Below are 13644 nucleotides of genomic sequence, written 5' to 3'. Positions count from 1 at the left end.
ATCCATTACAATGCTTTTTGATATTTTTTTTCTCTGCTTTGTTTTTGTATTACAATTAATTTTTATATATACTGTATATATATTTTTTATCATTATTTTCCTCTTTTTTTGGATTAATAGGATTATATTAGATTCTTAACTTGTTGGTTTTATGTGTTGTATATGCTCTGAAGAAGCCTTCATGCCAAAACACATTTATAAACTTACTTTGATTTTAGTCCTGTCAAAACGCGATGAGCAGCTCCAAAAAGCGAGCTGTTGAGGAGTTTTAATGCGCTTAACAAGGTCTTAACAAACAGTGTCATTAATTTTCAGGGTTTAGAGCCTCCCCTCCACACGTACCCTGCACTTTTAAATCTGCCCAGCCCGTCTGGACTGTCTCCTTTGTCTTCTCATATTGTTAGACGCATGCCATCTGCTCCATGTTATAGGCGGCTTTAGATGTAAAGTAGCACCGCTTCAGCGGGTCCCTTTCGCTCAGAATTTAGTCCCTGTAACTTCTTAAACTTGATGCAACATGTATGTAGTCTAAATTTGAGTAAGGACACCCCGTTTATTATTTTTTTTCCGTATTTCTTCATAATCATACAGAACCTTTATTTTAACATAACGGTGTATGGTTGCCTGGTGACGTCAGTGTCCCAGCACGGCGTCCCATTTTTTTTAAAAGCAGGCTGTGGAAAGAAATCCAACAGGATGCTTTTCACTCTCAGCCAGGACTGCTGCTGCAAACACCACTCAAACTTTCTGTCCGGAACAGTGGGCCAAATGTGAAAGTGTGTACCGGGCGATGTTTCGAGGAACGGCGGAGTTAAAGAGAGCTGACGATGAAAACGTGGACTCCGGAGCTGAGACTGCCGAGTGAGTCAACAACCGTTAGCTCCGGGCTAACATTAGCTTCGCTGTGTAACCGCAGCCACAATGGAAATTAGTTTAGTCCAAGACAGAAAAATGAGAAAGGGCTGACATTTCAAACCAGCAGCTGAAGTGTTGTTTCAACATCTTACCACTTAAGTGCAACTTCTTGTTATTGCTGCACTCTTCATGATATTTTCTCATAAATTGACTTTTTAAGCTTAGGTTAGCTAACAACAGATAATGTGTTGTCATGGTGACCAAAGCAAAAGGGCAGGTTTCCAAACCAGCCACCACAAGATGGAGACAGATTTTTGTCTTTCCACCAGCCAGTCTAAACCAAAAAGTGTCTGGGAGGTAATCACTCATGTGCTTCTCATTTCGTGTCTTCTTTAGATCTGACTGCAGCAGGATGTCATCAACTGGCAGTAAGCAAGGGCGTAAGTTTGGTCTCAACATTGGCAGGGACGCAACAACCCCGCACCCCCGCAACCCCGTCAACCAAACGATTTATTAACATATAAGATCTGAATTTACCGTCAGCAGTGCCCATACGCAAATGAAATATATATGTTAAATTTCCATATATGAAATATATGTACATATGAAGTACAATCCTATATGTATTGAAAGTATATCCTATATATGTAAAAAAAAATTGCGTATTAAAACATTTCGAAATTGGAACAATATCAAATATTGACATATATGTCTGTTTGTCTGTTTATATTATAGACACATGTTACATAAATATATATTCATCCCAAAACTTGTTAGTATATGTTCATATTATAGATGTAAAAATAAAAGATAGACATGTATGTTTAAATTTAAGATGAAATTATTAAGGTAATCATATACAAACATATAGAATTTTAATAAGCATGTTGTTTGCATTTTACTATATTAGTATTTCATAGAGAGTATTTCATAAATAGATATCCATCCCAAAACCTGTTAGTATATGTTCATATTATATATATAAAAATAAAAGATAGACATGCATGTTTAAATTTAAGAAGAAATTATTAAGGAAATTATATACAAACATAGAATTTTAATAAGCATGTTGTTTGCATTTTACTTTATTAGTATTTCATAGAGAGTATTTCATATATGTTATGAACTTATATCTTTATGTCCAGAGGATGTATATATCATAATAATTTATCCTCTTATAGGGGGACATATAAGTCATATATATGTCATAAGTAATAGTCATAGTATAAAATGTGATAGTATTAAAAGGCATAAAAAGTTGCACTATACTAAGGCATAAAAGAGTCAGTATAGTAAGGCATAACCCGTTCGCACTGTTTGGAGTGAAGTCATATTAGATCATTCCAATTGGCCCTCCAAGAAGCTACGTCTCCAAGTCAACTGCTTAATACAACTGAACGCTCACGTCATATGTACATTTTTATACCTTACCATACTATGACTCTTTATACATTACTGTACTGTTACGGTTTTTGGCGTTTTTATGTCTTACTATACTATGACGATTTTATGCCTTACTTTAAAGTATGATCTTTTATGCCTATGGCCTTTTTTTGACGCTTTGCTATGACATTTTTATACCTTACCATACTATGACTTTTTATATAACGTTTTTTTGACGTTTTTATGCCTTATTATACTATGACATTTTTTAAATTATTTGTTTTATGCCTTAATATACTATAATATTCTAAGCCTTACTATATTATGACTCTCTTTTAACGTTTCCATGCCTTACTACCATACTATGACTTTTTATATAACATTTTTTTGACGTTTTTATGCCTTATTATACTATGACGTTTTTTGACATTTTTATGCCTTAATACACTATGCCATTTTTTCTATTTTTTGCCATGCTATACTATGTCGTGTTTCTCACTTTTTAGGACTTCATATACTATGACATCTCTATACTTTAGTATAATACCGTTTTCAATGTTTTTATGCCATAATGTGCTATGTAATTTTTCCCATTTTCTAGGCCTTAATGTACAATGACATACTCTATATTGTTGTTTTCCTCACTTTTTAGTCCTTAATATACTATGACATCTTCATACCTTAGTATATTATGCCGTTTTTGATGTTTTTATCCCTTAAAATACCACACCATTTTTTAATTTTTCGCCATACTATATACTATGTAGTTTTTCTCACTTTTTAGGCCTTAATATACAATGACATCTTTATACAGTCGTATATTATGACATTTTTGATGTTTTTATCCCTTAAAATACCATACCATTTTTTCATTTTTTTGCCATACTATACTGTGTCGTTTTTTCACTTTTTTTTGCCATACTATACTATGACGTTTTTCTCACTTTTTAGGCCTTAATATACAATGACATCTTTATACAGTAGTATATTATGACATTGTAAATGTTTTTATGCCTTACTATACTATGTCGTTTTTTCACTTTTTTTCTCATACTATACTATGTCGTTTTTTCACTTTTTTTGCCATACTATACTATGTCATTTTTCTCACTTTTAAGGCCTTAATATACAATGACATCTTTATACAGTAGTATAATATGACTATTTGATGCTTTTATGCCTTAAAATACTATGCCATTTTTTCACTATTTTTGCCATGTCGTTTTTTCACTTTTTTTGTCATACTATACTTTGTTGTTTTTCTCACTTTTTAGGCCTTAATATACTATAAAATCTTCATACCTTAGTATATTATGACATTTTTGATGTTTTTATCCCTTAAAATACAATACCATTTTTTCACCGTTTTTGCCATACTATACTATGTCGTTTTTTCACTTTTTTTGTCATACTATACTTTGTCGTTTTTCTCACTTTTTAGGCCTTAATATACTATAAAATCTTCATACCTTAGTATATTATGACATTTTTGATGTTTTTATCCCTTAAAATACAATACCATTTTTTCACCGTTTTTGCCATACTATACTATGTCGTTTTTTCACTTTTTTTGCCATACTATACTATGTCGTTTTTTCACTTTTTTTGCCATACTATCCTATGACGTTTTTCTCACTTTTTAGGCCTTAATATACTATGACATCTTTATACCTTTAGTTTATTATGACATTTTGGATGTTTTATGCCTTAATATACCATACCATTTTTCACCGTTTTCGCCATACTATACTATGTCGTTTTTTCACTTTTTTTGCCATACTATACTATGTCGTTTTTCTCACTTTTTAGGCCATAATATACAATGATATCTTTATACAGTCGTATATTATGACATTTTAAATGTTTTTATGCCTTAACATACCATACCATTTTTTCACCGTTTTTGCCATACTATACTATGTCGTTTTTTCACTTTTTTTGCCATACTATACTATGACGTTTTTCTCACTTTTTAGGCCTTAATATACTATGACATCTTCATACCTTAGTATATTATGATGTTTTTGATGTTTTTATCCCTTAAAATACCATACCATTTTTTCACCGTTTTTGCCATACTATACTATGTCGTTTTTTCACTTTTTTTGCCATACTATACTATGACGTTTTTCTCACTTTTTAGGCCTTAATATACTATGACATCTTCATACCTTAGTATATTATGACGTTTTTGATGTTTTTATCCCTTAACATACCATACCATTTTTTCACCGTTTTTGCCATACTATACTATGTCATTTTTCTCACTTTTTAGGCCTTAATATACAATGACATCTTTATACAGTAGTATATTATGACATTTTAAAGTTTTTTATCCCTTAAAATACCATACCATTTTTTCACTATTTTTGCCATACTATACTATGTCGTTTTTTCAATTTTTTTCTCGTACTATACTATGTCGTTTTTCTCACTTTTTAGGCCTTAATATACTATGACATCTTTGTACAGTAGTATATTATGACATTTTAAAGGATTTTATTCCTTAAAATACCATACCATTTTTTCACCATTTTTGCCATACTATACTATGTCGTTTTTTCACTTTTTTTGCCATACTATACTATGTAGTTTTTTCACTTTTTAGGCCTTAATATACAATGACATCTTTATACAGTCGTATATTATGACATTTTAAATGTTTTTATCCCTTAAAATACCATACCATTTTTTCACTTTTTTTCTCATACTATACTATGTCGTTTTTTCACTTTTTTTGCCATACTATACTGTGACGTTTTTCTCACTTTTTAGGCCTTAATATACAATGACATCTTCATACCTTAGTATATTATGATGTTTTTGATGTTTTTATCCCTTAAAATACCATACCATTTTTTCACCGTTTTTGCCATACTATACTATGTCGTTTTTTCACTTTTTTTGCCATACTATACTATGACGTTTTTCTCACTTTTTAGGCCTTAATATACTATGACATCTTCATACCTTAGTATATTATGACGTTTTTGATGTTTTTATCCCTTAAAATACCATACCATTTTTTCACCGTTTTTGCCATACTATACTATGTCGTTTTTTCACTTTTTTTGCCATACTATACTATGACGTTTTTCTCACTTTTTAGGCCTTAATATACTATGACATCTTCATACCTTAGTATATTATGACGTTTTTGATGTTTTTATCCCTTAAAATACCATACCATTTTTTCACCGTTTTTGCCATACTATACTATGTCGTTTTTTCACTTTTTTTGCCATACTATACTATGTCGTTTTTCTCACTTTTTAGGCCTTAATATACAATGACATCTTCATACAGTAGTATATTATGACATTTTAAATGTTTTTATCCCTTAAAGTAACATACCATTTTTTCACTTTTTTTGCCATACTATACTATGTCGTTTTTTCACTTTTTTTTGCCATACTATACTATGTCGTTTTTTCACTTTTTAGGCCTTAATATACAATGACATCTTTATACAGTCGTATATTATGACATTTTTGATGTTTTTATCCCTTAAAATACAATACTATTTTTTCACCGTTTTTGCCATACTATACTATGTCGTTTTTTCACTTTTTTTCCATACTATACTTTGTCATTTTTCTCACTTTTTAGGTCTTAATATACGATGACATCTTTATACAGTCGTATATTATGACATTTTAAATGTTTTTATACCTTAAAATACCATACCATTTTTTCACCGTTTTTGCCATACTATACTATGTCGTTTTTCTCACTTTTTAGGCCTTAATATACAATGACATCTTTATACAGTAGTATATTATGACATTTTAAATGTTTTTATACCTTAAAATACCATACCATTTTTTCACCGTTTTTGCCATACTATACTATGTCGTTTTTCTCACTTTTTAGGCCTTAATATACAATGACATCTTTATACAGTAGTATATTATGACATTTTAAAGTTTTTTATCCCTTAAAATACCATACCATTTTTTCACTATTTTTGCCATACTATACTATGTCGTTTTTTCATTTTTTTTCTCATACTTTACTATGTCGTTTTTCTCACTTTTTAGGTCTTAATATACTATGACATCTTCATACCTTAGTATATTATGATGTTTTTGATGTTTTTATCCCTTAAAATACCATACCATTTTTTCACCGTTTTTGCCATACTATACTATGTCGTTTTTTCACTTTTTTTGCCATACTATACTATGACGTTTTTCTCACTTTTTAGGCCTTAATATACTATGACATCTTCATACCTTAGTATATTATGACGTTTTTGATGTTTTTATCCCTTAAAATACCATACCATTTTTTCACCGTTTTTGCCATACTATACTATGTCGTTTTTTCACTTTTTTTGCCATACTATACTATGTCGTTTTTCTCACTTTTTAGGCCTTAATATACAATGACATCTTCATACCTTAGTATATTATGATGTTTTTGATGTTTTTATCCCTTAAAATACCATACCATTTTTTCACCGTTTTTGCCATACTATACTATGTCGTTTTTTCACTTTTTTTGCCATACTATACTATGACGTTTTTCTCACTTTTTAGGCCTTAATATACAATGACATCTTCATACAGTAGTATATTATGACATTTTAAATGTTTTTATCCCTTAAAGTAACATACCATTTTTTCACTTTTTTTGCCATACTATACTATGTCGTTTTTTCACTTTTTTTTGCCATACTATACTATGTCGTTTTTTCACTTTTTAGGCCTTAATATACAATGACATCTTTATACAGTCGTATATTATGACATTTTAAATGTTTTTATCCCTTAAAATACCATACCATTTTTTCACCGTTTTTGCCATACTATACTATGTCGTTTTTCTCACTTTTTAGGCCTTAATATACAATGACATCTTTATACAGTCGTATATTATGACATTTTAAATGTTTTTATCCCTTAAAATACCATACCATTTTTTCACCGTTTTTGCCATACTATACTATGTCGTTTTTTCACTTTTTTTGCCATACTATACTATGTCGTTTTTCTCACTTTTTAGGCCTTAATATACAATGACATCTTCATACCTTAGTATATTATGACGTTTTTGATGTTTTTATCCCTTAAAATACCATACCATTTTTTCACCGTTTTTGCCATACTATACTATGTCGTTTTTTCACTTTTTTTGCCATACTATACTATGTCGTTTTTCTCACTTTTTAGGCCTTAATATACAATGACATCTTTATACAGTAGTATATTATGACATTTTAAATGTTTTTATCCCTTAAAATACCATACCATTTTTTCACCGTTTTTGCCATACTATACTATGTCGTTTTTTTCACTTTTTAGGCCTTAATACACTATGACATCTTCATACCTTAGTATATTATGACGTTTTTGATGTTTTTATCCCTTAAAATACCATACCATTTTTTCACCGTTTTTGCCATACTATACTATGTCGTTTTTTCACTTTTTTTGCCATACTATACTATGTCGTTTTTCTCACTTTTTAGGCCTTAATATACAATGACATCTTTATACAGTAGTATATTATGACATTTTAAATGTTTTTATCCCTTAAAGTAACATACCATTTTTTCACTTTTTTTGCCATACTATACTATGTCGTTTTTTCACTTTTTTTTGCCATACTATACTATGTCGTTTTTTCACTTTTTAGGCCTTAATATACAATGACATCTTTATGCAGTCGTATATTATGACATTTTAAATGTTTTTATCCCTTAAAATACCATACCATTTTTTCACCGTTTTTGCCATACTATACTATGTCGTTTTTTCACTTTTTTTGCCATACTATACTGTGTTGTTTTTCTCACCTTTTAGGCTTTAATATACTATGACATCTTTATACCTTAGTATATTATGACTTTTTTAATGTTTTTATCCCTTAAAATACTATGCCTTTTTATTTTTTGGCCATACTTTATATACTATGTAATTTTTTCACTTTTTTTGCCATATTAAACTGTCGTATTTCTCACTTTTTAGGCCTTAATATAGTATGACATCATTATGCATTAGTATTTTTCTGCCTTAAAATTCTATATAGTGTTTTTTTCTAGATAAGTAGAATTAATAGTAGGTTTTTTTTTCTAGATTAGTGGAATAAGTAGTAGTTTTTTTTCCTCGATAAGTAGAAGTAGTAGCAGTTTTTTCCAGATTAGTATAAGTAGTAGTTTTTTTCTTGATTACTGGAAGTAGTAGTTTTTTCTAGATTAGTAGAAGCAGTTTTTTTCTAGATTAGTATCATTAATAGTTTTTTCTAGATTAATAGTAGTAGTTTTGTTTCTAGATTATAAGAAGTAGTAGGTTTTTTTTAGATGAATGGAATAAGGGTTTTTTTTAGATTAGTAGAAGTAAAAGTAGTTCTTTACTACTTATTCTACTAAACTACTACTTCTACTGATCTAGAAACAAAACTACTACTGCATGTAATCTAGAAAAAAAACTACTATTAATAATCTAGAAAAAAACTACTTCTACTAATCTAGAAAAAAACTACTACTACTTCAAGTAATCTAGAAAAAAACTACTTCTACTAATCTAGAAAAGAAGAACTGCTACTTCAAGAAATCTAGAAAAAAACTACTACTTCTACTAATCTAGAAAAAAACGACTACTTATTCTACTAATCTAGAAAAAAAAGACTACTTCAACTAATCTAGAAATAAACTAATACTTATTCTACTAATGTAGAAAAAAACTTCTTCAACTAATCTAGAAAAAACACTACTATTTATTCTACCAATCTGTAAAAAAACTAATACTTAGTCTACTAATCTAGAAAAACAACCACTGCTTCTACTAATCTAGAAAAAAACGACTATTTATTCTACTAATCTAGTAAAACAACCACTACTTCAACTAATCTAGAAAAAAGACTACTTATTCTACTCATCTAGAAAAAAAGTGCTTCAACTTATCTAGAAAAAACACTACTATTTATTCTACCAATCTATAAAAAAAACTAATACTTATTCTACTAATCTAGAAAAAAAATACTTCTACTAATCTAGAAAAACAACCACTACTTCAACTAATCTAGAAAAAAACGACCATTTATTCTACTAATCTAGAAAAACAACCACTACTTCAACTAATCTAGAAAAAAAAGACTACTTCTAAAAATCTAGTAAAAAACTACTTCTTTTAACAATAATAATCTAGAAAAAACTACTACTACTTCTACTACTAATCTAGAAAAAAACTACTACTTCCACTAATCTAGAAAAAACTACTACTACTATTAGTAATGTACTAGTCTGATGTTTTTCTGCCTTAATATACCTTTCCATTTTTTCACTTTTTCATGCCCTACTACATTTAATATGACTTTTTATGCCTTACTATATTTATGTTTCACAGCCTGCTCAATGGCTCGACAACAAGAAATGGGAGACACAGTTTCAAATGATTTATTCAAGAAAAGGAAAATGAGATGTTCGTCAACAAATAATTGAAATTGAATAAACAATAGAAAGGCCAACACTGCCATCAGGTCTGTGATGCATGTGGGAGTGATGATGAAGACAGACACAGAGATAGCCAAGGAGGTCAGAGAGCCAATACTTCAAGGGGGAAGACATTATGCAGCACACCACGTTCAGGTGTAGGGCATCAGGCTGATCCCTGCATCTAGCACCTAAAAAGAAAGCAGCAAAATAAAACAAGGATACCTAGTGCCCTGGTGGAGGGGTCATCACGTCATTTTTGTTCCTTACTATAGTAAGAGATTTTTATGCCTTGCGATACTATGACATCTTTATCCCTCAGTATACTATGCCATTTTTTCACTATTTTTGCCATACTATATTATGCTGTTTTTTCACTACTTTTGCCATACTATACTATGTCGTTTTTCTCACTTTTAAAGTGTTAATATGCTATGACATCTTTGTTCAGTAGTATATTATGACATTTTAAAGGTTTTTATCCCTTAAAATACCATACCATTTTTTCACTATTATTGCCATACTATATTATGCTGTTTTTTCACTACTTTTGCCATACTATACTATGTCGTTTTTCTCACTTTTAAAGTGTTAATATGCTATGACATCTTTGTTCAGTAGTATATTATGACATTTTAAAGGTTTTTATCCCTTAAAATACCATACCATTTTTTCACTATTATTGCCATACTATATTATGCTGTTTTTTCACTACTTTTGCCATACTATACTATGTCGTTTTTCTCACTTTTAAAGTGTTAATATGCTATGACATCTTTGTTCAGTAGTATATTATGACATTTTAAAGGTTTTTATCCCTTAAAATACCATACCATTTTTTCACTATTATTGCCATACTATATTATGCTGTTTTTTCACTACTTTTGCCATACTATACTATGTCGTTTTTCTCACTTTTAAAGTGTTAATATGCTATGACATCTTTGTTCAGTAGTATATTATGACATTTTAAAGGTTTTTATCCCTTAAAATACCATACCATTTTTTCACTATTATTGCCATACTATATTATGCTGTTTTTTCACTACTTTTGCCATACTATACTATGTCGTTTTTCTCACTTTTAAAGTGTTAATATGCTATGACATCTTTGTTCAGTAGTATATTATGACATTTTAAAGGTTTTTATCCCTTAAAATACCATACCATTTTTTCACTATTATTGCCATACTATATTATGCTGTTTTTTCACTACTTTTGCCATACTATACTATGTCGTTTTTCTCACTTTTAAAGTGTTAATATGCTATGACATCTTTGTTCAGTAGTATATTATGACATTTTAAAGGTTTTTATCCCTTAAAATACCATACCATTTTTTCACTATTATTGCCATACTATATTATGCTGTTTTTTCACTACTTTTGCCATACTATACTATGTCGTTTTTCTCACTTTTAAAGTGTTAATATGCTATGACATCTTTGTTCAGTAGTATATTATGACATTTTAAAGGTTTTTATCCCTTAAAATACCATACCATTTTTTCACTATTATTGCCATACTATATTATGCTGTTTTTTCACTACTTTTGCCATACTATACTATGTCGTTTTTCTCACTTTTAAAGTGTTAATATGCTATGACATCTTTGTTCAGTAGTATATTATGACATTTTAAAGGTTTTTATCCCTTAAAATACCATACCATTTTTTCACTATTATTGCCATACTATATTATGCTGTTTTTTCACTACTTTTGCCATACTATACTATGTCGTTTTTCTCACTTTTAAAGTGTTAATATGCTATGACATCTTTGTTCAGTAGTATATTATGACATTTTAAAGGTTTTTATCCCTTAAAATACCATACCATTTTTTCACTATTATTGCCATACTATATTATGCTGTTTTTTCACTACTTTTGCCATACTATACTATGTCGTTTTTCTCACTTTTAAAGTGTTAATATGCTATGACATCTTTGTTCAGTAGTATATTATGACATTTTAAAGGTTTTTATCCCTTAAAATACCATACCATTTTTTCACTATTATTGCCATACTATATTATGCTGTTTTTTCACTACTTTTGCCATACTATACTATGTCGTTTTTCTCACTTTTAAAGTGTTAATATGCTATGACATCTTTGTTCAGTAGTATATTATGACATTTTAAAGGTTTTTATCCCTTAAAATACCATACCATTTTTTCACTATTATTGCCATACTATATTATGCTGTTTTTTCACTACTTTTGCCATACTATACTATGTCGTTTTTCTCACTTTTAAAGTGTTAATATGCTATGACATCTTTGTTCAGTAGTATATTATGACATTTTAAAGGTTTTTATCCCTTAAAATACCATACCATTTTTTCACTATTATTGCCATACTATATTATGCTGTTTTTTCACTACTTTTGCCATACTATACTATGTCGTTTTTCTCACTTTTAAAGTGTTAATATGCTATGACATCTTTGTTCAGTAGTATATTATGACATTTTAAAGGTTTTTATCCCTTAAAATACCATACCATTTTTTCACTATTATTGCCATACTATATTATGCTGTTTTTTCACTACTTTTGCCATACTATACTATGTCGTTTTTCTCACTTTTAAAGTGTTAATATGCTATGACATCTTTGTTCAGTAGTATATTATGACATTTTAAAGGTTTTTATCCCTTAAAATACCATACCATTTTTTCACTATTATTGCCATACTATATTATGCTGTTTTTTCACTACTTTTGCCATACTATACTATGTCGTTTTTCTCACTTTTAAAGTGTTAATATGCTATGACATCTTTGTTCAGTAGTATATTATGACATTTTAAAGGTTTTTATCCCTTAAAATACCATACCATTTTTTCACTATTATTGCCATACTATATTATGCTGTTTTTTCACTACTTTTGCCATACTATACTATGTCGTTTTTCTCACTTTTAAAGTGTTAATATGCTATGACATCTTTGTTCAGTAGTATATTATGACATTTTAAAGGTTTTTATCCCTTAAAATACCATACCATTTTTTCACTATTATTGCCATACTATATTATGCTGTTTTTTCACTACTTTTGCCATACTATACTATGTCGTTTTTCTCACTTTTAAAGTGTTAATATGCTATGACATCTTTGTTCAGTAGTATATTATGACATTTTAAAGGTTTTTATCCCTTAAAATACCATACCATTTTTTCACTATTATTGCCATACTATATTATGCTGTTTTTTCACTACTTTTGCCATACTATACTATGTCGTTTTTCTCACTTTTAAAGTGTTAATATGCTATGACATCTTTGTTCAGTAGTATATTATGACATTTTAAAGGTTTTTATCCCTTAAAATACCATACCATTTTTTCACTATTATTGCCATACTATATTATGCTGTTTTTTCACTACTTTTGCCATACTATACTATGTCGTTTTTCTCACTTTTAAAGTGTTAATATGCTATGACATCTTTGTTCAGTAGTATATTATGACATTTTAAAGGTTTTTATCCCTTAAAATACCATACCATTTTTTCACTATTATTGCCATACTATATTATGCTGTTTTTTCACTACTTTTGCCATACTATACTATGTCGTTTTTCTCACTTTTAAAGTGTTAATATGCTATGACATCTTTGTTCAGTAGTATATTATGACATTTTAAAGGTTTTTATCCCTTAAAATACCATACCATTTTTTCACTATTATTGCCATACTATATTATGCTGTTTTTTCACTACTTTTGCCATACTATACTATGTCGTTTTTTCAATTTTTTTCTCATACTATACTATGTCATTTTTCTAACTTTTTAGGCCTTAATATACAATGACATCTTTGTACAGTAGTATATTATGACATTTTAAAGGATTTTATTCCTTAAAATACCATACCATTTTTTCACCATTTTTGCCATACTATACTATGTCGTTTTTTCACTTTTTTTGCCATACTATACTATGTAGTTTTTTCACTTTTTTGGCCTTAAAT

General features: G+C 29.0%; 2 protein-coding genes across 2 annotated transcripts in view; one reads left to right on the top strand and one right to left on the bottom strand.

Moving 5' to 3' along the window:
* Nucleotides 1–663: 663 nt before the first annotated feature.
* Nucleotides 664–13644, top strand: part of LOC111224054 (protein FAM124B-like) — a 25216-nt gene continuing 12235 nt past the window's right edge. The window contains exons 1-2 of the mRNA XM_022748429.1: nucleotides 664–861; nucleotides 1252–1295. Of these exons, the coding sequence (XP_022604150.1) occupies nucleotides 791–861; nucleotides 1252–1295 (115 nt within the window). The 5' untranslated portion in view covers nucleotides 664–790. The remainder of the gene's footprint in view (nucleotides 862–1251; nucleotides 1296–13644) is intronic.
* The window catches only part of mmp28 (matrix metallopeptidase 28), a 34490-nt gene continuing 30576 nt past the window's right edge, over nucleotides 9731–13644 (bottom strand). The window contains exon 9 of the mRNA XM_022748431.1: nucleotides 9731–9864. The gene's annotated coding sequence lies outside the window, so the exon portion shown is untranslated. The remainder of the gene's footprint in view (nucleotides 9865–13644) is intronic.

Source organism: Seriola dumerili, unplaced genomic scaffold, assembly GCF_002260705.1.
Source record: "Seriola dumerili isolate Sdu_G_001 unplaced genomic scaffold, Sdu_1.0 BDQW01000122.1, whole genome shotgun sequence".
Classification (NCBI taxonomy): Eukaryota; Metazoa; Chordata; class Actinopteri; order Carangiformes; family Carangidae; genus Seriola; species Seriola dumerili.
The sequence above is the reverse complement of the archived record's forward strand: the minus strand, read 5'-3'. Positions and strand labels throughout refer to the sequence as shown.